This window comes from Elephas maximus, chromosome X (assembly GCF_024166365.1).
Source record: "Elephas maximus indicus isolate mEleMax1 chromosome X, mEleMax1 primary haplotype, whole genome shotgun sequence".
Lineage (NCBI taxonomy): Eukaryota > Metazoa > Chordata > Mammalia > Proboscidea > Elephantidae > Elephas > Elephas maximus.
In genome coordinates, this window is record NC_064846.1 from 102,395,988 (window position 1) to 102,410,622 (window position 14,635).

The 14,635-nt window shown below is 41.8% G+C and overlaps 1 protein-coding gene across 1 annotated transcript in view; it reads left to right on the top strand.

Moving 5' to 3' along the window:
• The first annotated feature begins 7,946 nt into the window (after positions 1–7,946).
• OPHN1 (oligophrenin 1) overlaps positions 7,947–14,635 on the top strand; it is a 562,106-nt gene continuing 555,417 nt past the window's right edge. Inside the window, exons 1-2 of the mRNA XM_049872355.1 lie at positions 7,947–8,657; positions 8,801–8,958. Coding sequence (XP_049728312.1) covers positions 8,805–8,958 — 154 coding nt within the window. The 5' untranslated portion in view covers positions 7,947–8,657; positions 8,801–8,804. The remainder of the gene's footprint in view (positions 8,658–8,800; positions 8,959–14,635) is intronic.

Genomic DNA, 14,635 nt, shown 5'->3' on the forward strand with positions numbered 1-14,635 from the left:
TCCCCACACATATTCCCCAGGATTCTGTTTGTACATGTTAGAAAAGTTAAGCAGTTCTTTTGGAGTGTAGCATACCTCCTTCTGGATCACACTTTGTACTTCACCTTTTGGGGCTGGCTGGGACTTAAGTTTAGTTATAGGTCTAGAAGCAAAAATGGGTGGGGTGGATGGGTCCTGGGAACATTCAGCAATGTCTTGTAAGGCATCTACCCCAGGCGATGCCCCAGGCAATGCCCAAGGTGCTGACCCAGGCTATACCTCAAACAAATTCTTCAGGCACAGCTAGGTTGATCTCATCAGATAGGGGTAGAAAGGATAATGGTTTTACTGTGGAGGCTGACTTAGCAGAAAAAGATGGAGTGATCCCTTCAGATGGGAGTAAGTGGGCTGGTTTTGTTGGCTGGAGCGAATCCACAGAATTTAGGAGCTCAGTGTCCCCAGTTTCCTGATTATCTGCCCATATACCCTCATCCAAAATTTTAGGATCCCATTTCTTCCCAAACAATGCCCTTACTGTAAGTTCAGACACCATTTGATGTTGGAAATTCAATTGGCATAATTCAGCCACTTTTATGATCAGACTTTGGGTCTGGTTTTTGTCAGTATCAGCTCTGTTACTAGAAGGAATAAGGCTTTCTTTCAGGGCATAAGTGGCAAATTTGAGATCTTTTATGCAGCGCTTGAACTTGACTCTGAAGCCATGAGCTCATCTCTTTCACCAGTTTGTCTGTAAAAAGTAGGACCAACCAACCAACTTCCGTATACTTATTCTGACAAAATTTGAAAAGTAGCACATATGTGATCACCCAGAGCCTTGCTTCTCACCAATACGTATCTATTGATGGTGATATTTTGCATAGTAATATTGCCACTTCATGCCATGAATTAGCAGTGTCCTCTTTACTACTGGAGGCAGAGTCATCAGCACTTTTAAGACCAGTCAGAGTTGAGAACCAATTTAGAAAATGTATCCTTATGATTTGGTTTCTCTAGAACCACTCTCAGTATCAAATGTCTTAGGCTGGGTTCTCTAGAGAAGTAAAACTACTGAAGCATATATATGTATAACGAAAGAGAGATTTATCTCAAGGAAATGGTTCATGCAGTTATAGAGGCTGGCAAGTCCCAAGTCCATGGGTCAAGCATCAGGCTGGAGGCTTCTCCTGATTCACGTAGCTACAGGGGCTGACGAACTCAAGATCAGCTGGTCAGAGAGCAGGCCACTGGCTCACAGGCTGTGGAAGCTGATGAATGCAAGATCAGCAGGTAAGATGGCAAGCTGCTGGCTCATAGTCTATGGAGGCTGATGAACCCCAGGATTGACAGGCAATACGCAGCCACTGGCTCAAGTCCCCAGAACCAGAGGTCAGATGATGATGAGCCAGATGTAGGATCCAGAGCAAGTGAGCTTTGTCAGAACATCCAAGTTTATGTTGTATGCAGGCCACACCCCCAAGAAGACTCTCTTTTCAGCTGATTGACTGCTCACATCATTCACAAAATGGTGATGACTAAATCAGGTCACAAAGTGGAGGATGACTACATCATTATATAATTGCCAAATTACATCATTAATAACTGCCAAACTACATCATAACTGCCAAACCATTGAGCTTCAGGGCCTGGTCACGTTGACACACAATCTTAATCATCACAGTGCTGCTATAGCAGAAATACCACAAGCGCATTGCTTTAACCAGCAGAAATTTAGTTTCTAACAGTTTAGGAGGCTAAAAGTCCAAATTTAGGGCACCGGCCCTAGGGCAAGGCTTTCTCTGGCATCACAGGGGTAGGTCCTTGTCTTTTCAGTTTCCGTTCCTCGGTTCCTCGGTGATCTCCACCTGCCACCAATATTTCTCCATTTATGCTTCCTTCTCTGTGCCTGATTGGCTCTTTTTATATGTTAAAGGTGATTAGTGTAAGACCCTACAGTGATACAGTCTTATTAACATAACAAAGAAAGTCCTATTCCCAAATGGGATTACATTCACAGGTATAGGGGTTTAACATTTACGACACATATTTTGGGGAGGCACAATTGAATCTATAACAGAGGGTGAGTGGAGAGTTTGATGTAAGGAGAACTATGGAAAAGAATTCTTCTTTGCTTCAACCATTTGTTACCTCTAGCACCTAAAAGTTTTAAAATCTTGGCTCAGCCTAAGGAAAGAAACTAGGCCAAGTCCAGTAAAAGTAGAGAATGGGCCAGAACCAGGACGGGAGCTGAGAATAGTGCCAGTGGTAGTAAAGGATTTAGGCCCTGACAGAACCAGGGGTGAGGCTATCAGTTTGGTGGGGCTGGGAGGCTGTTTTGTGTTTTGTCTTATGTTCTATGTACTGCAAGTCTGGAAATCCTAGAGGGTTGAACATGTGTAGTACGGGAGCCAGCTCTGTCAGCTAAGTCTTCAGAGAAGTTCTACGTAAAGCCTTTTCTAATCCTCTGCCTTGGCTAATTTCAAATCACTTTCTGCAATTAGTAATGAATGACCTTGAACTATTTTCCATGTTACGGTACCAAATAGATCTAGTCACATAAGCAGGAGGGAATGGAGATTAGATGTAGACACGCTAGACTGAAAGACATTATAATGCAATCACAAGAAATGGTTTTGGATTCAGAGCTGGATGCAAACTATCGTTACATGAGTTATTCTTTGTGTGACCTTGGCCAAGTAGCTTAACTTCTCTGAGCTTCATTTGCCTCATCCGTAAAATGAAGGTGGCAATGGAATCTTCCTCAGTGAGTTGTGCAAAGCCTATGAGATCATTTATATAAAGTGCCTGGCATAAGAGAAATCATCAATCTCTGCCTCTCTCTTTCCATGTCTCACCACTACTTCCTCTCTAGTTTCTCTTCTTGTTTGGTAATGACTGGCTGGCACAGGCCAGTTAACTTCTGTATCTTCTTTACCTGTACGTGAAGGAAAGATTATAACATTTTAATACAGAGACCTTTAGAATCTTTTTTAAGAGGCGTGTTGTTGTTGTGTGCCATCGAGCAGATTATAATTCATAGTGGCCCTATATGACAGAGCAGAACTGCCCCATAGGGTTTCCAAGTCTGTAAGTCTTTACGGAAGCAGAGTGCTGCATCTTTCTCCTGTGGAGATTGTACGCTGTATTTACTGGACTCTCTTGGACAGGTACGTTGCCTTTCCTAAAAACCTGTAATATCTGGTTTCTTTGTTTTCTCTTTATTTCTTTCAAGTCGTGAAAGCAATTTATAGGAAGCTGATTCTGGCCCTAGTGACTTTGCTTTATTAGGTCAAAAGCTTATGGTTGTGATTCCACTATGAAGGGACAGACACATCAAGCAGATATGCTCCTATCCTGGATGACCTGAGCTAAACGGAGTCAAGATTTGCAGCCATTCTGCAATCCCACTTTAGAGTAATCCACTAAAATGGTTGATAGCAGGATTTCAAGTTCTGGCTCTTAAACCAGAAGGGGATGTTGGCCATATTGGTGTGCTACGCAGACCTTGTGAGTGTCCTGAAGCTGAGGCGGCGTATTAACCAGACCACAAACTGAACTAGAGTTTCTGTTTAAGCTGAAATGTAAATTTCTCTGGGTAGAAGCATGACTTTTCTCCCCCTTGTTGTTCATTATCATCATAAAACAAAACATTTTTTTTGTTTTGTTTTATGATGATAATGAACAACAGTCAACTTGTGTTGTTATATAGATAGTAATGTTTTTCTAGGAATATCACTGTGGGCAATCTGTCTTCAGCCTCTGGTGTTGTCTATCAGAATAAGAAGCAACGAAAAAACATCGGATTCAACCAGCATTTATTGAGAAGTTATTATATGCCAGACACTTTCATATACCTTATCTACAATCGGTCCTTACAAAACTCTTTGAAGAAGGTATAAGTTCAAGTGAGGAGCGTTTAAGTGATTTGCTCAAGGTCACAGAGCTTCTAAGGGGTGGAACTAGACTCAACTTCAGGCCGGTAACATCTGTATCGCTTCAAGCTTCCACAGCATCACAGCTGAAACAGTGCGACAGTTTAGGAAAGAGATACTGTCCTATATTAGGGCTATGGGGGTGATGTTACCTTGACATACAAGAAACACAGTCAGGAGAAACGGAATTTCTCTCTCCTAAAAAAAAAAAATTTTTTTTTAACCTTTTATTATGAAAATTCCCAAACATACAGCAAAGTTGAAAGAATTTACTTCACTACGTATCTCTTCATCTATCTTATTTTTACCCATTTCAAAACCGCAGACATCAGTACTCTTTCCTTTAAATATTTCAGCATGCATATCGGTTAACTAGAGTTCAATGTGTTTACAATTTTTTTCTTTTGATGTACAATTTACATAGAGTGAAATGCAAACCTCTTGAATATCTATTTGCTAAGTTTTGACAAATGCTTACACTTGTGTGAGCCAAGCACCTATCAAGATATAGAATATTACCATAACCTAAAAGTATTCAAATCGGATTTCTTTTGCTTCTTTGTAAAATGACTGTAAACCCTGCTTCCGTGTGTGCATGGGCGTGCATGGATTTTTTGTATCACAGACTCATACTGCATCTAAGTACTGGAGCTTGTGAAACCCTTTCTGGCTTCGTGAGACCAGGCAAATATTGAACCTCTCTGAGCCTACTAGTCCTGATATATATACATCAAGGATAATGAAACTATAGCAGCTGTCTTCATACTGGGGTATACCTAGCCCTGGAAGTACGTGAAGACTTTCTAAGGACTATGAAGGGACCAGGCAGTTGAAAGGAGATCAATTTCCAAATCTTCAACTTCGTTTAATATTATTTCCTAAAAATGATTTGCCTGAGAGCTCACCTGTTGTTTTCCTTTCTCACCTCCCTTTTCCAATCTCCCCAAAAGAAAACATAGGTCTCAACATTAAGGAAACTCTGGTGGCGTAGTGGTTAAGTGCTATGGCTGCTAACCAAAAGGTCAGCAGTTCAAATCCGCCAGACGCTCCTTGGAAACTCTATGGGGCGGTTCTACTCTGTCCTATGGGGTCACTATGAGTCGGAATCAACTCAATGGCAGTGTTTTTTTTTTTTTTTTCAATGTTAAGGAATCTTACTATGGTGCTTTGATCTAGAGTATAAACACCCTTAGGGCTAAACAAAGGGACATTTTCAAATACTGATGTCTAGGATTCTTCTTCAACTTAAGGCTCTATAACCTATCACCTTATCCATCTCACTAAGAGATGCATTGCCAGTAAACATCTTTGTTTTATGTTGAATAATAATAACCAAAATGTATAATATCTTCATATTGTTTTATTTATGCTATATTCATAATAATTGAAATTATAATTCAATGTAGAATAATTTTTTTTTATATTTGGTGCTTTATGGTCACAAGGAAATAAAAATAATTCAGTTTCTATGGACATATTTTTGTTACAGAGAATTTCAATAGGGTGATCAATAAAAGCTTCAACCACAAAAATACAATAGGATAAAATTCTATGGGGAGAATGTAATGGAAATTTGATTTCAAGGAGAAAAAAGAACAATGTAAGTTTTCTGAGGGTTAAAGAGGAGTTTACACTTTTTTTTGGTTTTATTTTTAACGTTTGATGGTGGGAATCAAATTGTCCTGCTTTAGAATGAAATGGATACGTTTAAATGAGTGATACAGCAGTTTTATTTTATTAGCATACTATAAATATTGACATACTCTGTCCTATAGGGTCTCTATGAGTCGGAATCGACTCGACGGCATTGGGTTTAATACAATAACGCTGTCAATATTTACAACCTTTGCAGCTATTTAAAATTTAAATGCCAGCCTAAAAATGAATGAGGGAGGACATAACTTCTCAAAATACTTTTAGGGGTTATGTGACTAAAAATTTGAAGACCACAGTCCACTAGGGTTGTTGTAAGGGTTAGATATGAAGTGTGCAAAGCACCTAGGATAGTGCTCAATAAAATGCAGCTATTTATCTGAGTGGCTGAGTTCTAATTTTGTTTCTCTTTCTTCTTTGGTATTTGGTCCGAGGCATTTGTTTTCCTCTGTGCTTTAGTTCCATCCTTTATATAAATGATAACAAAGATGACTATAAAATGCTTTGAGTATATGAAATTGTACCTAACATCAATAATGTCAATGGTAATTTTCATAGTGATGAAAATATAGGTATAGGTTCTACAAATCAAGGGATCATGTTTGACGTATAGCAGGTGTTCAGTAAATGCTTGTTAAGAGTGAATGATTGCTATAGCAACCTTTGCTTTCCTTAGTACCTGCATTTCTCAACTGAGGGTGCATTTAAAGCTCATTTTGATTTAATCTTAAAGATAATTTAGTTTAAAGATAAAAAGAGTAGGAAACAAAATCCTTCCCTGAGATGTGGGTACAGAGGTCTACTCTACAGAGGCTCTTTCCTCATTGAACTCTTTAACATACTGTTATATAGTGTAGTGGCTAAGAGCAGTGCCTCTAGAACCAGTCAGGCTAGGTTCAAGCTCAAGCACTGACACTGCTAGCTGTGTGTCCTTGGCAAGTCACTCAACCTCTTTGACTTAGCTTTCCCATCTTTAAATGACATTAATAACAATACCATCCTCATATAGTTGTTTTAAGGAATAGTGAGGTGGGGACTTCGTAGATGTGATTAAATTAAGGATTTTGAGACAGGGAGATTATTCTGGATTATCTGGGTGGGCCCAACGTAATGGCAAGTGTCCTTATAAGTCAAAGAGGGAGGAAGAGTCAGTGTTGAGTGATGCAGCATGAGAAATACCTGACCAGCCATTGCTGGCTTTGAAGATGGAGGAAGAGGGCCAAGGCTCCTACAAGCTGGGAAAGGCCAGGAAATGGATTCTCCCCTAGATACTCTAGAAAGGAATGCAGCCCCGCTGACACCCTTTTTTAGCCCAGTAAGGCCCATTTCAGATCTCCAGAGCCAAAAGATAATAAATTTGTATTATTTAAAAACACCCAATTTGTGGTAATGTGTTACAACAGCAAAAGGACATAAATAACAGGTAAGTTGGCCATTATTTAGTTACAATCCCTTTTAGTTCTGGCCTTTCTTGGCTTTTTTCACAGGGCAGTCTAAACACTTCTGCAAAATCAAAATGGATCTTTTGCCCATGTGCTCATGCTATTTTTCTGAAGAAAGGCCTGGCGATTGATGTCCGAAAATCAGCCAGTGAAGACCCAGTGGCTAACAATGGTCCGATCCCATTGTGCATGAGTTTGCCAGGAGTCAGGAGCTGACTGGACGGCAGCTAACAGCCACACATTATTTTTCTGTTTTTCAAGCCTCTAGCTACTCCTAATCTCAGGGGAGCCACTTACAAGAGTAGCCCCAGTTCTTCTACAATGGACAATAGACAAGAGGCCTCTTAAGTAAATTCAGGACAATTTACAATATCCTCTTCTTAGGCTTTTCATTTACATATATTGCGCTTTAATCATTACCCTAGGCACTGAGTTGGATCACAAAAATCAAGTTTTGAGGTCCTATTCAGGCTAAAGTTAACTCCTAATTAGGGACTCCCTTTCTTTGGCAGGAGGTTCTAAGCCTAACAAGGAGATTTTAAGAGTCAACCCCTCAGGCTTAAGGGCCATGGGAATTAGAGTGCTGGGACCTGGAGAAACAGGAAAGGGAAGATGAAAAGAAGTTGGTAAGCGAGAGGGAAGCTGGAGAGAGAGGAAGGAAAAAGAATAAGCAATCCAGTCAAGTACTGGGATATGACAGAGGGCCGCCCACAGTCTATTCCTGCCTGAGTTCTTGCTCCAGTTTCTGAAATTTTCCATGCAGACCCCAGTGCCAGGCACTTGCCTTTTGAGTTTGGGCCTTTTGAGCTTGGGGGTAGGCTGGGAATGCCGGTCTGGGAGATCCGCCTCCCTGGCGGGGTGGTGGGGAGACGGTAGGGAGGAGTCATGGGGTGTGAAACGTTAAGACTACATCTCCCAGGCCGCCACGCTTTCCAGTGGAGTCCTAGTGCTCTCTGACTGCTCCCCAGTTTCCGTAGGGAAGCGCCCAGCTACCGCAGCTATTGTGCGCGAGTCGCGCTATCGCCCTCCTCTTCCCACTGGGTGTCGACGAAGGAAGGCTACGTTTCATAGCTGCCCGGGCTTAACCTTTCTGGCGCCTAAGAGGACAGCAGTCCGACTCCCTCGGACCAGGAACTCTTAGCGGCCGAAGGACCCTGGTGACGAAACCCTAGTGTGCAAGGGAGGCGGTTGAAGGAGACTAACTGCTTGGGCGTGGGACTCGGGCTTCGCAGGGGCGGAGCGGAGGCGCTGGCTTTAAGAAGGGGGAGGGGACAGTGCTGTCCTGGCTGCCTGCGGAGTTGGGCAAAGGAAATCCTCAACCAGCTCTGGAGCGAGGAGCGAGGAGGGAGGAGGGAGAAAGCAGGGGGAGAGGCGGCTCCCAACCCTGATCTCGCCCCCGCCTACACCCTGGGCGGGCCGAGGTGTCACGTTTGCAATTGCTCAGGAAGGATCCGGCCTGTCTCTGGAGGCTAGCCGCTGAGGTTTCTGCTGCTTATCAGGGGAAGCGAAGCCTAGGGGGCATGCTGTTTGCTAGGCAGCACCCCGCTGGGATCCTACTGCTTTAGTTCGCTTTCCTGGTCATCTGAAGCTACTGCTGGGCCGCCCGTTTCCTGCACTGACCAGCCATCTCCACCCAAGAGCCTCATCGGAACAGGTACCTGTCCTCCAAAGGGAAGGAGGCTGTGAGCTTCCGAAGCGGATCCCGCGCTCAGTCCACCACAGCTAATACTCCTACTGTGCCACTGATGCTCTCGGTCTTTGTGTCTTTTCCCTTCTTCCCCCAACCTCCGCCATCAGAACCATGGGGCATCCCCCGCTGGAGTTCAGCGACTGCTACCTGGACAGCCCAGATTTCCGAGAGAGACTCAAGTGCTATGAGCAGGAGCTGGAGAGGACCAATAAATTCATCAAAGATGTGATCAAAGACGGCAACGCGCTAATCAGTGCTATGAGAAGTAAGTGGAAGGCTTCCAAAGGGCTGTTTCTCTGAGCTGGTGACCTCTGGTCGGTGACCCCTCACGCTGGGGGGAGGGAGGGATTCAGGGTGACTCCCAGCCCAGGTCTCTGGGGCAAATGGGTGTGCAGACATTTAGGGAGTGGAGTCAGTACAAGTGGATAGTGGTGGCTACAACCAGAGCTTTGGACCTGTGCTTTTAGTGGCCTTGAGGTAAGACAAGGATCTGTAGCTATGCCAGGGACTCTCTTGCTCTGCAACCACCCCTTCTTGGCAGATGGTTGTTCTGAAGGGACAATCTGTCTGTACTGTTGGACATGTTCTGCACCTGTGACTGGGACAAGGTGACATGGAGCTGACCAAGGAACTGCCCCAGTACGTCCTAAAGTATTGGGAATTAAGGCCAGCAGCTTGAGTAATGGTTTTGCCCTGGTCTCTGGTTGCTACAGATCAGTGTGGGGCCAGTAAAAAAATTCCCATGGCAGGTTATTTTCTAAGGAAAACACCTTTGCCCCAGTGATATTTTCTTTAAAGATACTGACCTATGGTTTAGGTCAAGGTCAGCCTAACCTCAGAATTTTCAGATGGCTTCACGTGCTTCTGAATTCTTCTTGAGCGTGGAACAAAGACCTACCCACTCCCTGGCACAAGGAGCCTGGCCCCCAATAAGTAAATACAGGTTTATGAATGACGGGAGGGGTGTGGGCACTCTTTGAAGGAACTTCACCTAGCTAGGCTTTCTCAGTGGTCACAGGTGACTCAGCTGTGGACTCCCCTTCCCTCTACTTTATGTACAGTTTTTATTTCGGCTGATTGATAGAAGGCCTGGAGTAAAAGAAAGAATAGTAAACGTCCCCCAAAACAGTGCAGGTAAATCCGCCTTTTGTGCCAAAATATATATCCAGAAGAATGGAGGGTAATGATTGGATGGAGTGACAGTTTTTTTTTCTCTTGGCTGAAAAATGATTGTGAAAAATAAAGGCAAAGTTACTGGCAAATATGTATCGTACGCTTATAATTTTCTTTTGAGTAGATTTATCTCCAAAATTCTGTGTCTAGGCCCAGTGTGGGGACCTTCTTAAGGCAGATGCAGCTAACGGAGGTAAGGGAGAAAGGCCTTCGAAGTGCAGTGCTGTGGTAACTGCTACCAGCTGTTATTTTTTAGTACAGCTCTTCTGATTGGTTCCTTGGAGTCTGTACTTTCCCTGCACATGTTGTCTGCCCACTTGGGTCCGAACATATAAATTGTTCAAGTGCCTACAGGTCATTTGGTTGAGTTTGATCATTTAATGGTTTGTCCTATTGTGACACGGTTAAGAGTGACCTCCAGGCAGCACCTTAAAGATGGGGTATTTGAAATGCTGGTCCTTAGAGACTTATAGGCCAGGCTTTGGGGTGTGTCTCCACTTAATAGAGTTCATTAAGAGGTTAAAGATACGTGAGTTGAACCGTAAAAATAGAAAGGTGAGGGTTCACTGAAAGAAAAAAGGGTAATGTTAGGTTTTCTATTTGTTTACTTATTACAGTAAACTGCTTGGTGCAGTATCCAGCCAAACACTTATGGACACATGTTATGCACCAGGAAGGGAATGACTTTGTGGAATGTATGATAAACTGAAAGTGTTTGTGCTTAAGAATGACTTGCTAAGGCACATCAGAGAGATTAAGGGTTGTAAGAAAAAAAGCTCAATGAAACATTCGGGGAAGGGCAAAAATTTTACAAGCTAGGGGCAAGTAGTGGTTTTTATTTTTTCATTCTTTTCTAAGACTGAAAGCAGAAGGAGTCAACAATTACGCAGCCCAAACCTGTGGATATGGGCAAAAGAGCCAAGAAGATATTCTGGCCCAGGGGGCTAGTATATATAAAAAAAAAAAAATTTTTTTTTTTATATAGAAAGCCAAAAATAGGACAGGTAGGAAATAAAACCCAGCAGCTAACCCATGCTCGTTTTCTTTCCTTTAAGTTGCATGGATTCTGAAAACCTGATTAGCTAGAGGAAAAAGTGGTACGTTTCCCACTGCCTTGACCACAGTAATTATACGCCAACTCTGCTTCTGCATACTATGCTAACTGGGCGACTTTCTGAGAGGAAGTGGGGTGGAAGCAAAACAAAGGTATGCTCTTGCTTCATGTGGAGAAACAAAGAGAGCACAGGAATTGGAGTCAGAATATCTGGGTGTTCTCGTCACCATTTTGGAATTTGGCACAAATAGCTTCGTTCATATGTAAAGTGGGGGTAATTATATCCTCCTCAGGGTTTTTTTCAGGGTTATTGTGAACCTCAAAAGAGTTAATGGATATGGAAATGAATTGTAACTGGAGAAGGGTAAGCAGTTTAAATCGTTGATACTACGTTTTCCGATTAATAATGTATCTGCTGGTGAATGTGTAATTTACAGTAGATTTCTGAGGGGAAATGCATAAGCAGAAAGAAGTAGTTAGAAGAAGAGACTTTTCCTTACTGTGATCTTGTTGGAAAATGTCCTTCCCTTCATTGGCATGTCTCATTGTTGAGTTTTGTATTCATGTGGGTGGATCCATTTTGGCATTTGGTGTGTGGCATTAAAAGTCATGAAGAATGAGTGACACCTTTTTATTTAGCTTATTAAATTGATCATCAAATTAAGTGACTAGTGTTTCTAGGGAACAATGAGACTTGGCATAGTATGCTGCAAAAATCAGCTGCTGTTTTTCTTAAAGTTGCTAACTTAGGTAGAACTTGATTTCTTCATTGTAACCTGCTTAAGTCTGATTTTATACAGAGCTCTAGATAAGGCTTTGGCCAGAACTGTGTGTGATGATATATTAGATGTAGGTCCTGTTTGAATATTTAGATTTACTTAGCTCTGTGCTCAGAGGTCATTGACATTATGAATGATATTCAGCATATCTTCTTTGTGGAAGTGGTTGGTTTCTCTCCTTTAAATGTGATCTATTTATAATTGTTGGCATGCAAGATGATGACTATAGCTTAAACTAATGGAAAATAAAAAATACCTTCACTCTGAAACCTGATTATGTATTGCCTGCTTGTTTTTATGTTGGCCATTTTACTCCCTAATATTGTTTGAATATTTGCTGAGCACTCAAGCTAGGCATTATTCAGAACAAGTGATGTGGCTCCTGCTTATACCCCAAGACAATATGATACACCTAATAAGTGTTATATTTATTTCAGCGAAGATGTATCATTCATTCAGTAAATACTCCTGCACATACTATATTTAAGCCATTGTTCTCAGGGCTGTGAGGCATACAGAGTGAGCCTCAGATGGATCCTGCCCTCAAGAATTCCCAAGCTAGTCGGGAAGAAAAGACATGGGTAGAAATCACTATCATATAAGGTAGTATGTAGAGGTCAGAGCTATAAGAGAAGGACAGGTAGATAATTTGCTAGGTGACATTAGAGGGAGAGCTTACTGCCAGGTGGGAGAACAAAGAAAAGCAAAGGAGGAGGTAGCATTGGAATTGGACAAAATTAAAAATATTTATAACTAGTTTGGCTGCTCCCATGTGACAGGCATTAAATTCTGTAACATCCTTATGATGTAAGGATTATTCCCATTTTGTATGTGAGAAAACTGAAGTTCAGAGGAGTTAAGTAACTTCCTCAATTAATAAGGGCAAGAGTCTGAATTAAAACCCAGGCTTGACTCTAAAGACCCTGTTTATTTTTACTGCATTGTGCTGTATTTGTACTGCATTGTGCCTTGGTAGCACAGTGGTTAAGATCTCGGCTTCTAAACCAGAAGGTCAGCAGTTTGAATCCACCAGCCACTCCTTGGAAACCCTATGGGGCAGTTCTACTCTGTCCTATAGGGTCGCTATGAGTTGGAATTGACTCAACGGCAATGGGTTTGGTTTTTTTTTTTTTTTGTGTGTGTGTGTGTGTGTGCTATATTCAGGACTGGGTATATGAAGTAGTAGGAATGACACAGAGAATGTAAATTAGTTGCTGTTGAGTTGACTCCTACTCATCGCAGCCCCATGTGTGTCAGAGTAGAAAGAACTGTGCTCCATAGGAATTTTTTTTAAAAAAGATTGTGCTTTTGGTGAACGTTTACACAGTCAATTAGTTACCATTTGACAATTTCTATACAAATTGTTCAGTGGCATTATTTACATTTTCCACAATGTGTCAGTATTCTCTTTAATGGTGTTCTGGTTCTGCTTCCAGTACTCTAGTTTTCTTGCCCCCTTATTTTCGCTTTAGAGTAAATGTTGACCTTTTGGTCTCATATAGATGGGTTTTTAGTAGACCACCATACTTATGGGTAATATCCTTTATTTTGTGTGCCAGTCTGTTATTTCACTAAAAGATGATCTCAGAGGATAGTTTTGGTTCAAGGTTTAGAGTATCTCAGGGTGATAGTTTCAGGGGGTCCTCTGGTCTCAACTGGTCCAGTAAGACTGGCTTTTTTAAAGAATTTAAGTTCTGTTCTACATTTTTCTCCCATTCTACCCAGGACCATCTATTGTAACCCTGGTCAGAGTGGTTGGTAGTGGTAACTGGGCACCATCTAGCTCTTCTGCTCTCAGGGTAGATGAAGCCTGACTCCTGTAGGCTGTTAGCAACTGTAGACTTGTTTCTTCTCTGAGACTTTGGTTTCCTTCTTACTCTTTTGCTCCTGATGAGTAGAGACCAGTAGTTGTATCTTAGATGGCTGCTTGGGAGCTTTTAAGATCCCAGATGCTACTCACTTCACTAGGATGCAGAACGTGAACTTTGTGAACTATATTATGCCAACTGACAGAGTTGTCCCATGAGATTAAGGTCCTAAGCCTTTAAGCCTAGAAAACCAATCTAGCAGTGTTTGGTTATGTCTGAGATGTATCTGTATTTGTGTCTTCTAGGAATATATGTGCCTGCATGCACATATCTGTACTTACACACACATAAGGAGCCCTGTTGGTGCAGTGCTTAAAGCGTTCGACTGCTGACTGAAAGACCGGCGGTTAGAAACCATCAGTGACTATGCAGTAGAAAGATGTTACAGTCTGCTTCTGTAGAGATTTACAGGCTTGGAAACCCTATGGGGTCACTATGAGTTGGAATTGATTCAACAGCAGTGGGTTTTGGTTTCTATCTGCACACATATGTATACACCTGTGCAGAGCCGTATACCTATATGCCTGTCTATACACATACATATGTGACCATACAGTTGTTTTTTGGTCATTGTTGGTGTTGTTGCCAAATTATATATATCAAATTTTTTATTACAAGCATCCTTTTCTCTTCAGTGCATATTAGTAACATCATTTACTTTAGTCAGGTTGGGCTTACTACATCAACATTTGGTGGTACTGTTCCTATCACCAGAAATGACAAGTATCTACAATCTAGAGTGTGATTTTCCTTCTCCCCTCCCCAACTCCTTCCTGGTAACCACCAATGAACATTGGTCTCTTTATATATGTCTATTATTGTCTTATAAAAGTGAGATCATATAATATTTGTCCTTATGTGATTGCCTTATTTCACTTAGCATTATGGCCTTCAGTTCCATCCATATTATGTCTTGCAGACTCGTCATTGTTCTTTATGGTTGCATAGTATTCCATTGTATGCATTTTGCTTATTCACTCATCTGTTGAAGGGCACTTAGGCTGTTTCCATTTTTTTTTTTTTGCTTTTGTGAATAATGCTGCAGTGAACATAGGTGTGCGTATTATG